This window comes from Protomyctophum bolini, assembly GCF_963924005.1.
Source record: "Protomyctophum bolini genome assembly, chromosome: 9".
Lineage (NCBI taxonomy): Eukaryota > Metazoa > Chordata > Actinopteri > Myctophiformes > Myctophidae > Protomyctophum > Protomyctophum bolini.
In genome coordinates, this window is record NC_137870.1 from 38227268 (window position 1) to 38246735 (window position 19468).

The 19468-nt window shown below is 43.1% G+C and overlaps 2 protein-coding genes across 2 annotated transcripts in view; one reads left to right on the forward strand and one right to left on the reverse strand.

Annotated features, from left to right (window-relative positions):
* Positions 1-11200: 11200 nt before the first annotated feature.
* On the forward strand, positions 11201-11986 carry LOC308321445 (claudin-4-like). Its single transcript, XM_080772334.1, has one exon. It carries the CDS (start codon positions 11269-11271, stop codon positions 11902-11904), a length of 636 nt encoding a protein of 211 aa, XP_080628460.1. The 5' UTR covers positions 11201-11268; the 3' UTR covers positions 11905-11986.
* Positions 11987-18063: 6077 nt separating this feature from the next.
* The window catches only part of brip1 (BRCA1 interacting helicase 1), a 42623-nt gene continuing 41218 nt past the window's right edge, over positions 18064-19468 (reverse strand). Inside the window, exon 20 of the mRNA XM_080772333.1 lies at positions 18064-19311. Within this exon, the coding sequence (XP_080628459.1) occupies positions 18485-19311 (827 nt within the window). The 3' untranslated portion in view covers positions 18064-18484. The remainder of the gene's footprint in view (positions 19312-19468) is intronic.

A 19468-nucleotide genomic window follows, 5' to 3' on the forward strand; every position in this document is an offset into this window, starting at 1 on the left:
GTGATTTACAAGCAGGCTCAGGACGGGGATGGGCTGAAACCGAGAATGCGCGCCGATACCTGCTGGGACTCCTGCCATGTTCACAGCCAAGCCAGACCCTGTGGCACCTGGTAATTTACCACCGAACAGCAGATACGGGACGCCTTTAAAGTGCTCTCCAACGAGAATGAGATCCACAGTCTTCCTACCTCCTCAACGGGGCTGCAGTTTGGGGAGACTACACAGAGCTCTGTGCGTTAATATTTCAGTTCGTCCCGATGAAAGGCAATCCACTTAACTTTAGCAGCGTGCCAAGCTAATGCAAGAACGCTTAAAGACAGAACCGAGGAGGTCATCCGCTTGCACCAAAACCTCAAATCGAACCCAAGCCCTGCTTCCAAATGAGAAGCAAATGTTTAGCAGAGACAGATTTATGAGATACCATCATTTTAAGTAATGCAAACTATGTACCTCTGTAAAATATATGGCCTCTAAAAGCAAGTGGGCAATGAAAAGAGGGTTGATACAATGAACTACTAATGTAGCTGTCAAGGTATATAGCTATCTGTGATGAAACCGATTCCATTGTAAAGTTCACGAGCAAAGCGATACAATTATCTTTCAGCGTACTGTATGAATCATCAATTAGTAAAAGGACATCAATGGTGGGCTGATCAAACTCAAACTACCAGACCCAGGCTCTGCTATCAAAGCTCAGATATACTCCTTCAGTCTGGCTGGACGTCATGACCTTCTCTGGTCACGGTGCAGCCCATCTTACGGTGTGGTGTCTGTAAGAGACAGGGGGCTGTATTTTGCGTGTCTTAAGTACCAGGTCTTATTCCCTAACTTGAGTAAACTAAAGACCTGGAGGCGTGATCAATGCTCTTTGGCCACTCAGAATAGCCAAATGGCATTGACCACGCCTCCAGGTCTTTAGTTTACTCAAGTTAGGGAATAAGACCTGCTACTTAAGACGCGCAAAATACAGCCCAGGATGTCTTCAAATGGGTCGGCCTGTCTGATTCTCCGAGGCTAATCCCGCAAACCGCTAGAACTGTTCAGTGGTTTATTTGTATTGTCAACCATTGAAATAAATAAAAATACAAAAACAGGGCTGGAACCTTGCCCAAATTGGGGAGTAATATGTCATTGATGCATCATACTGTAGTCCACATAGTAGCCATGACTAGCATCATCAGGAAAAAGACAGAATTAACTGTTTAGGTTGCAATACTTTGTCAACAAAGGCAGCAAGTTGCATTTCAGAATAATAGAATGACACCAATGAGTTCCATCTACAGTAGCAGTTCTCCCTGGAGTCAGTCAGTCAAAGATGAAAATCAGATTAAAAGGCAGAGTAACATCTTTTAAAACATACAGTGTGATAAGTTCTCTCCTACAATAAGCACTAAACTAAAAGGGCATCAGTTCAGGACCTCAACTGACAAATGGTTGCCACAATCACACTTATCGTATTAGGCAGCTTACAGTGTATAAGCACTCAAAGATGAGCCCGAATAACGGATGTCTATACCAAGATTAGTTGACTTATGAAATCACATAGGGTAGATTAGGTGTCTAATTCCACTGACCCTTGGAAATAAATCTGGGTTTATTATCCAAGGGGCTCCAAACCTGTATGACTCAAGCCAAGATCTAACAGCTGCTCAAGCAGACGGATTTCAAAAGACCCCTCTCTTCAAGCAATCCAGACGGAGCTATACAGTACATGTTTAAAGAAATGAATTCTATTATCTAGTCACCTTAACCCATTCTGAACGGGCACCCATTTTGGTGTTAGCATCATGTCATGCTTTAGCTATTGAAAAATAGCAGATCTACAAGCTCATAGCGCGCCACCGAGTGGCGCGCTACGAGCTTGTAGGTCTGCTATTTTTGAAAAATCGAAGAACGACTGACATTTTTAGAATCTGATCTCAGGTCAGAATGGGTTAATCAGACCAGTGTGTTGTCCAGTGGAAACCTCGTATGAATCTGATCTCAGGTCAGAATGGGTTAAGTACCACTGCACACAAACGCCCTTTTAATTAGACTTTCGGCTGGCATTTGTTATGAGGCACACATTCTGTCGGTCTGTCCAAAATGTTCAAGTAACCAAGAGCTGAGAGACAGGAAATCGGGGGGCAGAGAGAGAGAGGGAGAAGTGACGGGAGTCTGTTTCAAACGCAACTCGACGACAGACCGGCGCTCTGATCAATGTTTTGTTTATCTGCAATTACATTTGTAACATTTGGAAATGATAGTTATTATTGGGGCCTCATTTTGAGCCTTTTATGTCAGATGGAGAGAGACAGTTTACACACAGAGACTGAGTTTAGGAGTCGTGACATGCAACAAATAGTGTAGCCGGCTGGGAATCGAACTGGGGTAGACTTTAGGGCCCATGTGTGACTGCACATTGTACCTTGTAACCTTAATCACCAGGCTATCGCCACAGGTAATTTACATATTTCATTGATTGTGTCACGTCTTGTGTGGAAAAATATTTGGAGCAGTAATTCTCCAGTCAGTCACACCCAAGTAGAGGGAAGCCACTGTTTTCGATCCTCTCACTAATTTCTTACAATTCTTTCTTGTTAATTTAATGTATCGACAATTGACCCATTTCGACCTGAGGACGATTCTACAAATGCCTTCCAAATCCTGACAGTTGTCTGAAAAATCCATGTTTCTATATCAGTCGTTCATTTTCATTTCAAGGACCCCCAAAAAATATGAGGTTGTAGATCTCAATTTCGCATTGTTCAAATGTAATTTGTGCCACAACAAAACGTGACTATACAACTAGTCTGAGATAAAGGTTGGACAACAAAAGCAGGTGTTGGGGAGGGCAAAGGGTCAAGAAACGCACGTGACAACTTGAGCTTATATGAAAAACAATGACCAAATCAGATTAACGTGTTAGAATCCGTGTTTGATGATGCCAAGCAAACTTGGTGAAGTGTGTCGTGCCGCACGCCAACGATGCTGTAGTCAAGTGTACTGTACTCTGTAGATATGGCTCAAGAACACAGCCCGGAGCTGTCTGGCGATTGCATGCAGACAGACTCCAAAAGGTTTAAGTGCAATATGGTGTCTGTCCGAATTCACAACCCAACAGCCGGAACGTCGAACGCCTAGTGCAAGAAGACCCCCACCAACCAAACAAAGAATATATATAGGGGACAGGGTGCACGACTATGAAATTATGACCGATATCCAATGCAGGGTCATATGTTCTGATGCCGATTCTGACCGATTCCGATATTATACAGAGGACCCACAATGGAAACAAGCCTATAGGCCCTAGGGGCTTGGCCCAAAGCATGTTTATAGAGTATTCAATAAATATACTCTTTTCCAAATGTCCTTTGTCACAACTGAATGACTACTGAATGAGATGAGTACAGAATTAAATGTAGAAAAATATTTGACATCTTTGTTCAAGACTAGAGGTACTGTATTAGAAACTTTTGATTTATACTGAACTCATTGATGAGTTATTTTGACTGTTCATATACCGATATAAATATGTATTATTATTTTATAAATGATAATATTTTTTTTGTCAATAGTACAAAAGCATATGATCACAGAAACCCATAATCGTAGCAGAACGTGCCGAAAACATCTCCTAGACTCAAGTCAATATATGATCCAGTCGCCTGAATAACTGTCCCTGCTCAGAGAAAACAGGTGGTCCAGTCATTTGAAAAGGGTTTATCCAATAAATGACTTGGAAACAAGGACACAGTTCCGCCCACAATTCACTGTCACCAAACAAATGTCACCACATTTTTCCAATAAAAACCACCACCTGTCCATCAAAGAGTATTATACCGGTAATTGAATCAATAATTTGACCCAATTAGCCCGAAAATGTTACCGCGTCAGACTCTAAATTAAAAGAGGGGGTTGGCAAAAGGGCCTTTCTGTGTGGGGGGGGCGGGAGTATCTTTTTAAAATAAACCATATAAAAAGCATCAATTGTGGTTAAAATAATAATAATAAAATCAGTTTGTTGCCTCAATCAGACTAGTGATAACAGATACCATTACAGTCAATGTGTAGCCCTGTACTCAACATTGCACCATATTACATTCAAGTCACCTGCAGTAGGCCTAAATAAATGGTATCCTCATAGTCACACAGGGATTGGATGACAATATAGCCTTTGCAACAAATTCTATTTTTTATAAAATTATATTAGATATTTTTTTAATAATGAATTTTGATCCTATAGTATTACAATTAATCGGACCCATGCATCCCCAGTTCCTTCCACTCGCTACGTCCAACCGGGGAAACTCCCCCCCCCCCCCCCCCCCCCGTCAGGTGAAAAGACTCCTCATGCACTGAAGAAGCATGAGGTCAGTCCGTTGCTCGCCCCAGGTTGGCAGAGGGAGTGTAAGCACCTAGGATTACATTAGATAATTGACACTGGGTGGGGAAAAAAATGGGTTACAAAAATCTTGTGATAAAAAAATGTAGTTGGAGACTGACAGCTCAGAAGGTAGTATACGGTTTGGAAAGTTACAGTTTAACCCTGACTTGATTGACCTGTCAATCGGGGGTTAATCTTTCTAATCTGACAGTTCACTGTCGTAATCTCAACAATGTCATCATGCCTTGGTGTGTACAATAAGGAAGAACAATAGTATCACTATACATAAAATAAGAATATTGGTGTATATTTTATTTAGGTCTGGTCAATGTATCGACAATTGACCCATTTCGACCTGAGGACGATTCTACAAATGCCTTCCAAATCCTGACAGTTTTCTGTGATGATCAAGATTATTATAATTAATCAAATAAAATAAAGCATTACAAAAACCTTTTTCTCAACCGTCTGGGCACCTAGGCCTCTAAGGCAGCCGGATGGCATGCCGCGGGTTCGACTCCCGAGCCCGACGGCCTTTGACACGCGTCACTCCCCATCTCTCTCCCCCTTTCCTGTCAAATTACTGTACCCTATCAATAAAGGCAAAAAACACCAAAAAAAACAAACAGGACAAGGGCAGCACAGGACCAGACCAAGTCCAAGGATGCCAATAAATGTGTCGATGCACCAACCGACCGATCAACTTAGGCCTCTTTTAGACGGCGACCATCTCCATATAACACGTCAAAGTCCCGTTGCGTTCTCATTTTTTTGGACCATTTACATGAGAACGCACACTTGAATGAACACGCTACAAAGTGCATGCATATATATGCCAGGTCGCTAGATGGCGCGTGTCCTTGTGGGGTCCGTGTGACGCAGCGCTTATATAAACCATAGACATAAGTCACGCATGCGCAGAACTACTTCCGTTCTTCTTCTACACAGAAAGTAAACAAACGCAACACCTCCAGCAAACCGGACTATCCGACATGGTTGTTGTTGTTCGTTTCCCCTAGCAACTGACGCATGCCTATGACACCATGTAAAAACGTAGGACACGGGGCGGACCGACCAGAGCTGACGTAAGCCATGATGTCACAAGTTTTGCGTATCCACCGTTTTGCCTGTTTATATGGAGACCATAGGAAAGGGCGTTCTAAAAGATTTCCACTCTGGGAGGTGGTTTCACTTCGTTGCGTTTTCACCTCCTGTGAACACGGTTCTCGTCTAAATGACAGCAGCAAACGATACTTTATTTTGCCGTTTTTTATGAACACCATCCTCGTGTAAAGAGCACCTTAGACTGCACATCACCAACTGGATGGTTTATTCTATTAAACAAGTGTAAATAATCCTAGAAAATTCTTGAACCATACATTATAATAATTACCCTAAACTAGTACGACTTGCTAAACAAGATAAAAACTAATATTTTAATGTTATGCTGCTGTCACTTTAATTTTGCTATAACGATGTGCCTCTTCAAAGTGTTTCATTGATGATCAATGAAATGCACACACATTTTCCCTGTATTTATATTCGGAAACAGAAGGCAGAGAGAGCAACAGATATACAGTACAATACAAGTCTCAAGGCAGAATTGAATCGCAGACGTTATGATTATGTGGTCGACGCATCCGGCCAAATGCCGGCGTCACAACAGTCTTAACTTCGGAAAGAAACTATAAACATCTATAATAACCAGTAAGACGCGCAAACGCGGGAAGCGAACGCAGCTCATACATATTTGGGTTTTGGACGTATAGCTGCTTTGGGGACTCCTTATATGGTTATGGCTGAGTCATGGTGACACAAATCACTCAGCTCCATATATGGGCACAAAAGCGGGACAGACAGACAGACAGACACACAGACAGACAGACAGACAGACAGACATGATCTGCTAGGTCTCATAGTAAGTGCTCACTGCTTCGCAATTAAAAATAAGTAATCAATAAAGTTAATGTGGTCGACCACATGCAATATTAACTGCCATGCCACATAAACAGATCCTATAGGTGAAGGACATCTCCGTCTGCCTGTAGACTCAAAAGCTGCTTAAGGATTTTGTGAATCGATAATATGGACACAAACATGCATGCATGCAAAAGCATTCCAGAAAGCTCAATTCTACCACAACTCATTTCTACTGACTGTAAGGCAGATTGGGAGCTGTGAGAGGCGGGGCTGAGTATTGATTGAGATCTACAAAGGCCTCCAGGCACAACCGGTGTTCTCTTTGTGCACGATAGAGAAGTTAAGTTACAAACCCCAGAATAAAGCATTAATCTAACGTCATTTGTTTTATGTTCCCAGATTAATTTAAGAGTGCCCGCTTAATGTTGCGAACACCCGGCAGGAATATTTTATTATCTTCATGCATCAAGCACCCAATCAATTATTACAGTGTTAGACATTGTTTTGCATGCCACCTCCATCTGTCACATACACTTCTGGTTTTAAGCACCAGGAAGGGAAAAACAATGAGGCAAAGACACTATACAAAATATCTGATTTTTAAATGTAGTCCATTAGAAAAAAAATCGTCGACGAAAAATGTTCGTCGACTACCTTTTTTCACAGACGAAAACTAAATGAAAACTAAGCTATGATGACTGAAACTATGACTAAATATGATATACAAATATTTTGTCAACAAAAATAAACTAGACTAAAATGTTCGTCGACGAAAAATGTTCGTTGACGAAAAATGTTCGTTGACGAACATTTTTCGTAATAAGACAAGACATGTACCAGTGTTCTGATAGGCCTGTCAATAAGACAAGACATCTGATAGGCCCGTCACTAAGACAAGACATGTACTGTAGGTGACCATTTTCTCAATCTCTAATCTATCTTTTTCTCGATTCTGTGGGTGGTGGTGCATGGCCGTTCTTAGTTGGAGTGATTTGTCTGGTTGATTCCGATAACGAACGAGACTCCCGGCTTGTTAACTATAGTTTTGCGGCCCCGTGTTTTTTGTTTTTACAGTCTGTCACACAATAAACAGTGCCTATCTCTGCTAACCACACTGTTGCCCTGGCCACGGTGTACTGTAGACAATCAGTGTCAATCACGTCAAACACATGCAAAGGCACGAGCAATCCACAAGTTCTGCATTCTCTCTGGTTAACAGGTGCCCCGCCCCGTCAACCAGTGCTAGTGTAGTAAAAAAAACACCACCTCCTGTCGGCTTCACACTCATGAACACACCCAATTGTATTTGTTGGAGCACACAACAAAGAAATTCAACTCCCAGTCTCTATGGTGGTGGGAGAGTACTTTATACTTGTGCCACCCCAATGCCAACCTCCAAAATATCAATCTGTATTCTGTACATATTGCACGTCCGTATACAACCACATACTGTAGTTGACTCCATAGTAAATGCTGCAACCATGATATAATGAATAAATCCATGGGTGACTGAGGTTATACAATTCCACCATTTAAGATTCATGTTATCGAAGTAAGTTATGGGTTTATGCAGTTAACGTCCGCTTAATTAAATCAAAGCGCCTCCTTGCCTTGGAGAAATGCATGTGCTCTTAGCCTCTTACAGTACATTCTTTCCTCGGCCATTTGCCTCCTGTTTTGGACATTTTTTATTTTATGCTTTTTTTATTGTATGCTCCGTTATTATTATTTGTTGTTTTAACCTTGATGTCTTGTGTAATGTAATGTACACATTTTTTTAATCCTGTAAATGGTGCTTTTATCGAGTGTTTTAGGCAGATTGTGCATTACTAACCAACTAGCCTGAGCTAACGCTCGGCTAGACCTTTCTGGCCTAGGTGGGAGGGCTGCGGCTCAGATTTGCACCCTGATTGGTTCACCGATCAGTCCGTCAGCCCCGGTCTCTCCTCCCCTCCCCCCCCCCCCCTAGCCTGGGTAAACCCACTCCCCCTGCTGGACAACATTTCATTCTCCATTCTCCCCTCAGGCAGAATGCAAATCTGGCGAGGGGGGAGGGGTTTACCCAGGCTACCCCCCCCCCCCCCCCCAGTGCAGCACTGTTATTGTGTCTACCAAAAGCAGAAACCACTGGTTGCTGGAGTATTCTAACGGACTGTCAAAGTTATTTCCACATTGTCGGCATATGTTGTTTTTATTTCTTAGACGGTGTGGTGGGTTCTTCAGCCATTCTCATTTTCCTCGCATAGCCTCGTTTTAAGTTCCACTGGTAATAATTTCCTCAGTGTTATTTTGAGGGGTGCACACCGCTCAGAGCCCCGACGTCACATCATTTGGAGCGATCCCACTTTTAGGCCAGTGCAGCCCATGCGTAAATCCAGGCTTTCATTTTTCACGCAGACGAAATGAAAGCCTGGGTATCGAGGCTAGGCCCCAACCTGCACATCAGGAGCAATTATTCAGAGCCTTGGACAAGGACACTTGGACACCAACTCTGGGGGAGCCCTGGATCCAACTGGGAACCTCACGGTTTCCCCATACGTCCGGTCTTCCGGCCCCCGCTACCCCTGAGCCACTGCCACCAAAGGTCGGCCTTTGGTTGTTTTTAAATGTGCTTTATAAATATAATTGACTTGACTTGACTTAATTACCTCCACCAGGCCGGACGGCCAAAGGCCAGACATTATTTTTCGCCCCCGACTGCTGTACCGATCGGTGTGAAACATTGCACACACACTCCCAGTAGGCCAATGAAGAGCCTCCGCCCTCCACCCCAATTATTTTTCAAATCTTCGTCATGATGGTGCTGCAATAGCCTGCTTCGCGTTTTGAAAAAAAAGAAAATGGTCCATGACACATCTCCCAATTCTTCCCGACAAGATTTGCATTTTCCTCAACACACAATTTATGCAAGTAATACTACATATTTTGTCTAACTGACTCCAAAATTTGCCAGAGCGTATGTACTGTAGTAGGCCTTGTGTCAGTGTACTGTAGTTTCTAAGAGGTTTACTTTCTGTGTTGGAGAGTTGTGTGCATCTATGCACGCACACACACACACACACGCGCACGTGCACACACACACACACACACACACACACACACACCTGGTCTGACGATGGGTTTGGAGGGTAGTGGACCTGAGCTGCGATGAAGGAAGCAGAGCGTGTTGGTCCCTGAGCCTCACAGCCCTTGCACTGCAGAAACCTGGTGACACAGCCTTCCTCAGGGCTCCAGATGGCATTATATGCTGCATGAATGAGAATGATTGGGAAAAAGAAAAGACTTCAATGTATTCTCAGATATGAAAGCAAAATCTGTATTATGACATACTACTAACGAACAAGAATGAATTACATGTTACACTACTGTATGTGAATATTGTTTTTTTCTACTGCTGATACAGGATACAATTGCAGTACATTTCAAACAACAAATAAACTGACTTCTGCTGCCCCCCCCCCCCCCCCCAAGTGAAATGTGAATGTTTTCAAATGTAGCCAACAACAGATGAAAATAACTACATCCCCGCACAGTCATTTACTGTATGTGGCAAGACTAGAACCAAGAAACAACAAAGTACAGCATATCTCATCACAAGCCCCTGTTGAACCCACCAGTTACGGTGTTATCGCTGTAGGGCTGCAAAGCCCGTCTAATGGCCTGCCCGGCCGAAGCACTCTGGACCAGCAGCAGCACCGATGAGTTGTGAGGCGCTGAGTGTTGACGTGGTGCACACTGGCAGTAATCTGTAGTGGGTGCTACATGCCAACGTGTGTTGTTGCTCAGAGGAGCTAAATGTTCCATTTCGCTCACAGTGCTTAGCAAGGCCCCTGTGAAGTGAAATCACAAAGTCAGTCAACTGTAACTTTTATTAACGGAACATTATGGGCAATCTTGTTACATTTTTGTCATTTTTGAGTTGCGCGCCGCCAGCCCCTCACACCTTTTGTCCACACACACACACACGTCTCATATTTGCCCTTGACAATTAAAGGAGAAATTAGGTCAAAAATGTCTGCCAAATATGACGTAAATTTGTGGCAACACATTAAATGCCATTGACAATGAAGGGAAAACTTACGTCATATGTAGACAAATTGGCTAAGCAAATCACATAAATTCAGTTGTTCCTGAGATGATGTATAATGATAAGAGCGCCCTTCACTTCACACGGGTGTGATTTTTGAGTGGTGCAACCACTCCAAGGAACAGCAATGTCCATGTCCGCCTATCTATGTGACGTTAACCCACCCATGCGCCTATGTGACTGTGAGCACCAGTAGCTATGACTATTAGTACCAGTAGGGGCGCTGTTGTGCCAGAAACAGAGAGAGTGCTGCACTGTTGCCTTCTAATGAGAGAGAGAGAGAGAGAGAGAACTAGAAAGGGGACTAACTTTTGACTTCTGACAATTATACTTTTAGACCAGTGCCATCATTGATAGGCTTTTTGTTTTGTTTTATTACCCTGAAACCAGTGTGAAGACTGGCTCCTCTAGTAATTTGAATAGAGCATTTTGCGACGGCCTCGTCCTTTTGTTTATGTTGCACTATGAATGAATGAATGACCTTTATTTATATAGCACCCTTCTCAGCACGAGTGCACAGGGTGCTTTACAATAGTACAAAAATAAAACAACTATAACAACAGCATAGGCAGCCATTATCACAGGGTCAACAGGTCAACAGTGCACTATCTGCTTTTAAGGTTGTGAGATGCTCATCTCACCGAAACTACAGCCATTACACACAGTGACTATGTGAAGAATCTGGCTGGGCAGGAAAATTACCCCCTGGCAAAGGTTTCAGGTCAGGCAGGAAGGACGTTTGTTGACATTAACTCCACCCTTCTTGAAGGCAGCCTTATAACTGAAGACTGAAGTGACCCAGCCATTATCCCGCTTTATATCCGAGCTGAAGTGAAGAGAAAACCTTGCCTTACTTTTTTTAACCGGCTCATAGAGATCAAGAGAACGCTTCGCCATGGTGTCAATGGGACGACAGATGCTGGGCTTTGCCCTGGCCATCATCGGCTTCCTGGGGACCATTATAGTGTGCGCCCTGCCCATGTGGAAGGTGACGGCCTTCATCGGAGCCAACATCGTGACGGCGCAGACTTTCTGGGAAGGCCTGTGGATGAACTGCGTGATGCAAAGCACGGGTCAGATGCAGTGCAAGATCTACGACTCTCTGCTGGCGCTGCCCCAAGACCTGCAGGCGGCCAGAGCTCTGACGGTCATTGCCATCATCGCGGCGGCGTTCGGGGTCCTGCTGGGAGTCGCCGGGGGCAAGTGCACCAACTTTGTGGAGGAGGAGAGCGCCCAAGCCAGGGTGGCCATCGCGGCCGGGATCGTCTTCATCATCGCCGGTGTCATGGTGCTCATCCCCGTCAGCTGGTCCGCAAACACCATCATCAGGGATTTCTACAACCCGCTCATGACCAACGCCCAGCGGAGGGAGCTGGGAGCCGCCTTGTACATCGGCTGGGGCACCGCTGGCCTCCTCATCTTGGGAGGGGCCCTTCTCTGCAGCTCCTGCCCGCCTAAAGATGAAGACAGCAAGTATCCGGTCAAGTACTCCCAGGCTAGGTCCACAGCCCCCAGCCAAGCCTACGTCTGAGAGGACTGCTTACCCCATTTTTTTGTACTGTGAGAGCGCCACAACAAGTTGGTAAAATGATGTGTCATTTTCCAAAAGAATTCAGGGACTTTAAAGATTGGACACAAGAAAAAAAATCACACAGGTGTGATTTTTATTTATCAGTCAATGCAACAAACATTGGGAATATTATGCTTTGGGGGTGTTTCTCTGCTAAGGGTACAGGACAACTTCACCGCGTAAGATCTTGGACAAGAACCTCCTTCCCTCAACCAGAGCACTGAAGATGGGTCGTGGATGGGTCTTCCAGCATGACAACGACCCAAAACATACGGCCAAGGCAACAAAGGAGTGGCTCAAGAGGAAGCACATTAAGGTCATGGAGTGGCCTAGCCAGTCTGACTTCTGTGCTTGCCAACAAGGGTTTTTCCACCAAGTATTAAGTCATGATACTTGGTGGTGTTTATATAATGTTTTTTCCTGGACTTTTTTTGTTGATATTCTGTCTCTATCTGTTAAAATAAAAGTACCATAAAAAATTATAGACCGCTCATTTCTTTGTATTTTTTTGTGTAATTTACAAAATCAGCAGGGGATCAAATAATTATTTCCTTCAGTGTAGGTGATGATCCATGTATGCTTATCCAGGGTTAGATGAGGTCAGTGTCGTGATCTTCATATATGGAGATGGCCATTTATGGTGGTGTGACGTGTCACAAGGCGTGACCATATATGGAGACGTGATGTCATGAGGCGTGACCATATATGGAGACATGTCATGTGGCATGACCATATATTGAGGCATGGGTGACGGACGGACGGTTTTCATAGTAAATGCGGCCTATGGTCGCAATTAAACAGCTAGCCATGTACCCAAAACCAGAATGGACATTTTCCAAAACGTATCAAAGACGGGGTCTAATAACACTGTGGCTTCCCTTTAGATCTCTTGTGTCGTCTCTTATCACTCCCAAAAATGGAGGGATAGATTTCAAATTAAGCATTCACAAACTGTGAAACATACTGAAGACACTATAGACAACTCCTGCCCTTTTGTAGGAGTCACAAAAATACACATTTCAGAACCACTGATAAAAACTACTGGCACAAAATACGGGGACCAACAGTGTCCAACAATTCATTGACCGAACAATGTCTAACCCATTATGTTATACTTTAGCTATTGAAAAATAGCAGCTCTACAAGCTCATAGCGCGGCACTTCTACGAGCTTGTAGGTCTGCTATTGTTGACAAATCGTAAAAATGCGGCACAAATCTTTGAATATATATATTCTTTCAGAGCGAACGTTTTTAACTCAAATCTTTGCTTCTGAGGGGTTCCTGGAATGACATATTTTCAGATGGGGGTCATTGACCAATTACATATCATTTTTGGGGTCCTTGACATGAAATATTGAGCACCACACTGATACAGAAACATGTCAAGATTTAGAATACTTTTTTTTATTTTGACGTCAGGCCTAAATGGGCTAAGGGGCAGGGTGAGTAGTTATATCCTTCATACGTCTGGAACAACCACCACAATATTTACATGTTCTAGGGCTGGTAAATAAATATTCTATATATGTTCCTCGAATAGAGGCATGCATGAAGCGAGTGGCAAAGTGAGTTTGGCGTAGTTTAATGTCATTTCATGCAATCAGACTTTTCTGTTTGGATGTATGGGCTGTCAAGGTCGAGGAAGTAGTTTTTTTGCCACTCAGTAGCATTCCTGCATAACTTCCAGGTATGATGATGTCACGCACATACTCTCTATATTTAACCTCGCCTCACCAGGCTTTCCACCACCTCGGAGGAAAGCCTGGTCTCTGTTTCAAAAGTCTGTATGATCCGGGCGGGAGCGGATGATATCGTTAAGTCATGTTGTAGTATTGTTTTGTGGTCGACAGACAGGAACAACAGGCGGCAGGAACTTCCTTTTCCCTCTCAATACAAGCTCTCGTAGCCTGTAGCTTTTATTGAGGGGGAAAAGGAAGTTGCCGCCGCCTGTTGTTCCTGTCCGTCAACTACAAAACAATACTACAACATGACGTAACGATATGATCCGCTCCCGCCCGGATCATATTCAGAAATGAAATGGTGCCCAGGCTACTCTATATGCAGAAGAAATGTATATTTGATTCTAAAAATGTATATTCAAATTTTAAAAAAGTTATAAAAGTTATAAAAACAAATAAATATATTTTTATTAGATCCGAGCAGTGCGCGCGCTGTCCCTCTTCCTGTATCCTGTTTTTATAATTTTCATTTTCTATGGGAAGAATATATATATATACAAATATTAAGATTAGATATTTCGGGCCAATTATTTAAGACCAATATCCAAATTCCAATGTTCCACGATATTGCTGTAACAGCCTGATTTAACTTCGCTCTGAGCAGGGAGAACATCGCATCTTATTACGATTCATTTGAAGTTACCTTTCACCAGTGGAAGTAGCTCTAGGGAACACACTGCACAGTACAATCCCACAGCACATGGTTTCTGTGTTTTCAGCTGCTGTAAATGAAGTAAGAGGTGTACCACAAGCTTTCTATATCTGACTAGAATGGATACAACACAAGTAATCTGAAACGCTTACATTGCACTAAACATTGCACAACCAAAAAAGTCAAAGTCCCGGATATATAACAAATAATATTAAAGTACAAGTATTAATAATATTAAAGTCTGTGACATCACACCTTTGATTTTGGAGTGGCCGGAACTCTCCTGCTCTTCTGCTTGCAGGACCGCTGTATTTTTATGCCTTTATAAACACACACACACACACACACACACACACACACACACACACACACACACACAAAAAAACACATGTATAATTAATTGCTTCACTTATTTGCATGAGCCTTTGCTCAATGTGCAAAAAAGCCAGGTGGCAGTAGTTATTCTAGCACAAAACAAACACTCTAGCATACATTTAATACTTTCGTTTTAACCTTCGAAAATGTGTCAAGTCCCAAGTGCCTTTTTAATGGCCTTTAGCATAGGGCATGCATCTTTTGGCTCATCAAAATACATACCATTTCATATATAATTAATAGTGCACTGATGATTGGCCACAGCCTGAAATGTCTGCACTCTTGTCAACCGCATAAGAAATGATCTTCTTGGTTGATCTGAAGTGTTTTTAGACTGAGTATCCTGGTTACTAGCTCAGTGGAGGCTTAGAGGGCAGCAAAGTTAAGACGGTTCATGTTAAATACAAAATCTAATTTAGCACGCACACACAAACACACAGCACTCGTTTCTACATCACTTCGGGCAGTGCACCCCCCACTACCTCCCAGTTCTTCTGCCCCTTTTTCCATACGGTTGTCGATGTCACGTTTTTTGCTTTTTCTGGTTTTATCCTCATAGCAGTTTTTTAATTGACCCATTTACAAATGTCAATGAAGCTCGTTTGTTAAATGTAGGCTATACAATTGTACAATCCTATGCGGTAGGCTATATTCAAGCTGCTATAAGCAATAATGTCAACATTTTTATATTTATTTTGTGGTATTCAGACAGCCAGCAATGAGTAAAAGGCTCTCAAAAAAAATTCAAAGATGTTTCTAGAAGCTTTGTCATTGGTCGAAAAAAAAAAAAAAACCCGGTCACAATGACGAAAACGACCAATGACAAAGCTTCTAGGAAAATCTTTTAATGCAAATTGGGGCCCCTAGATGAGTCACAGAGACAAAACATTTTTGGGAGCCTTTTACACATTGCTGGCTGTCCGAATACCAGAAAATAAATATAAAAAGTCATTAAAATGTTGACATATTATTGCTTATAGTAGCTTTAATGTCTGTAGTTATGAATGCCTGTAGTGATGTACATAGCCTACTTCATCAGTGGGATTCAGCGTTTTAGCCAAGGCGATGTAATTAAGCATAATAATACAATTTGAAAATGTATCTCTCTTCAACAAATGGGAGCCAGCCGCTGGCTTTTCACAATTCAGTGTTTCAGCCAAAGCGATGGAGGCCTAATTATTATATTATTTTCAATCCATACCAAAATTGGCACACACGCACACAATGCGCGCGCACAGCCACACACACACACACGCGCACGTCTCCACGTGTACATTATCATCAGCAAACCTTACCGGTACCTGGCGTCTTCATGTCTTGACCTCCAGGACCATCTACTGGTAGAGCAGGCAGATTACACCATGTTTCTCCATCAGCAGCTTGAATATCTAATCTACTTTTGAATTTAGGAGGGACAAAGTCAATCTCCACCACCACGGTAGGACCAACAGGGCTGTCAGTCACTTTTTCCATGCCCTTCAATGACCTCTCGCACCCAGAGGAGCTTAGTGAATCCTTCAACCTGGAGCACACGGTCAGATCATCGAGGCCCTGTTTGAGGCAACATCGAAACGTCTCCAAACTCCTGTCCTCATCTTTGACAAATGCCGTTTCATGCGCCAACAATGGAGCTACGGTGTTCGGTGCTACGGCCTCTTTAGCTTTAGGACCAGTTGTCTTTCTGGCGCTCCTCCTGACCCTGGATGGAGATTTGGGATCGGGGCCTGCTTTAGCCTGCCCTTTGGTCCTCTGGCTGCATCTGGTCCGAGCATTGTGAATTGGATCTCTTCCTGCACCAAGGGCCAGGTCACCATGGCCTGTCGGTTAAATACGTCAACATACAGTACTTAATCTGGCCTCTTTTCACAGCAGCTACTTTGATGGGTATAAAGCTCAGCTGAAGGCAATAACTTCGGATGTGTTCACTTTTCGTACAATAGGCGTAGACTAAACACGCTTCAAAGACGTCAAAGATCATACATGACAAAACATAAGATAGGTAACGTAAAATAGAAAATGACAAACCCAGAACCAAGAAAATAATGTATTAGAATAAAACCAAGGTACAATAAAAGGTAAACCTAACCCAATTATTTCCTTACACCCCTCAACATGGCTGTGAAAAGGGGCAATAACACCACCACACTGTACTACCATACTACTCAAGATTGCTCAATTTAACTAGAAAACAAGGTGTAAATTGCAGGCTATAGCTAGGACATTACATGAGTAGCAATAAAAAAGGAAATTATTATATAAATTATCCGTCTCTTTGTATATATTGACACACGCACACACACAGTCACACACACACACACACACACACACACACACACACACACACACAGTATAAATATAAAATTACTATAAACTGATTGTACTCCGGATAATTACATAAAAAAGGGGAAAACCACAGACATTAGTCTTTCAGTGTAGACAACCTATTAGGGCGCTTTTTTTAACACACATTTGCTTTGCCTTCTCCGTGCGCATTCCTTCGAGACTGACGTTAACGAGCAGCCATGTGCAATTACATAAGCATGGGTCCCAGTAAAGCAGCTGATGAGCAACGGAAAGGCTTTAATGAAATAGTTGTCTGCTCTACGCTCCCCTGAGCAAACAACACATTGCTCAAGTTGTAACAGTAATGAGACAAATCATGTCTAATCACGTTTAATTTGTTCGTATCCCTCCACCTTAACCCATCACATGATGTTGTTTTTAACATGACTACAGCACTTTTGTCCATAAATGAGCAAATTGAGCTTTTTTTTTTCTCCGCGCAAACTGGGAAGGATAATGAAACATTTACTCAGGTGAGGACATTTCACAATAGAAGCTTAGATATAAAAAGAACGGGATTGTTAATAGTATAGTTGATATTTCAAGTTTTCAACCATTTTGTAACATCCCTCTGAGGTTGAATGGACCTAGAAAACTCAGTCCATACATTTGGAGATCATACACACTAAAGACAACATTATTTATAATGGATATACAACAACAAAGTCACATACTGCACTAATGTTCTGCACAATTAGCTATCACTTTTGTCAATTCGTTTCCCACCCACATGTACGGCGAGGATGTCACTATAGCTGGTCAATAATATTTCCACAATTTATTTTATATCATCTACAGTAGACTATAGATTTTGCAACCCACCATTCTCAGCATCCCAGCTTGTTGTTGCAAGAAGAGACTCCTGGACGGTGTTTAGGAGAAGGCCTGAATCATTAAAGAAAATAGATAGGAGCAGCTTCTTTGTCAGAAACATTAGACAATATTTTATTTAACCCAGAATAACCGCTTAACAGACTTGCAGATGCATACACACAGACACAAACACAAACTAATGTGCACAATTTCTTTTTTATATCACAACATTAACATGTTTGGAAGGCTGTGATTTCAATCTGTAAAAATAAAGATCTCTTATTTAGGTTAAATCAGGCATGTCTACACAGCACCCTCACTCTCAATTGAATACATCATTAAAACCAAAAAGGCAGCCGTTTTCCTGGGGGAAAAGGTGGATTTATTCTTGCATTTTAATGACTCGATTTATTTGTCCTTTTAAAAAAAGAACAGCACATTAAAATCAACACCGCAATTTCACCAACGTTTCATTATTTGTGGCTTTTCCTTATTAAGCGACTCGACTGCCTTAATGGCCTTGATAATGCTGGAGCTGTCACAGCGGATAAGTGGGAGTTTGATCTGAGATGTGAGCTAGCTTGACTGGAGGAGAGCCTATACCAATACCATGAAAGCCTAGTCATCCAATATGATGGTTGTAATCTGTGGGCTAGCTGCTGGAGGAGCCACTGTAAAGTAGTTGGTGAGGAGTTTACCTGATGGTGTTGAGGGAGCTTTTTGTCTGGACCTGGACAGCCTGTGTGTCCTGCTGCCTGTCTGTCTGCCCTTCACTTCCTGACCTTTGGTCTCATTCTCCTGTATCTCTGACAGGACTTTGACCTCATCTACCGTCTTTAGCACACTTGGCACGGGAGAGGGTTCCCCTTCTCTTTGCATCTGCCCGGGGTCAGAGCGTTCACCTGGCTGCATCGGGCTGTCGACCTCTAAAACGGTCCTGTGAGGGGACGTGGGCACCTTCCGTGGGCTCTCTTCCTCCTCCTCATCCTCCTCCTCCTCCTCAAAAAGTTCAGGGGTGAAGAAAACTGTCTGGTCTTCTTCGTCTACGTCGCCGCACAACAGAGATGGATCATCTGCAGAGGGTTGTTCTCCTTCACGGCTGAAAGCAACTGCAGATACCTCCATGAGCAGTGGGGCGGCGGCAGCAGGGGGTGCAGTTTTCTGCTCATCTCCAACACCACTCCGGTCCGGGACAGACTCCTGTCTCGCTCCCTGTGCGGGGGGGTCGTCCTGGTTCTCTTTGCCCTCGCTGGCATTAGAAAGATCAAACGACTGCCTGTGGTCACCAGGCTCCCTCTGCTTGAAGATTGGCTTCATGAAGCGGGTGCCGCTCACGGGGGTGGAAGTGAAAAGATGGTACATTGGCTTAGGGGTGACCTGAGGGACTTTGGCCTCTGTACTTCCAAAGGGTCGGGATTCTGCAGTGTGTATTTTCCCCTGCGAAGCTGTACAAAGAAAACATAATTGTGTGTTCATACTAGTCCGTTTACAAAAAGGATATGACTTCTCAAATTGTACCTGTAGCGAACAATGACGGTGGGGCTCAAGCAGAAGATTCTCATCTTCACAACCGAAGTTAGATTGAGCATGTGCAGAATGGGA

Excerpts from the sequence above, each read along its gene's own strand:
- LOC308321445 (XM_080772334.1), top strand. The coding sequence starts at position 11,269 with ATGGTGTCAATGGGACGACAGATGCTGGGCTTTGCCCTGGCCATCATC.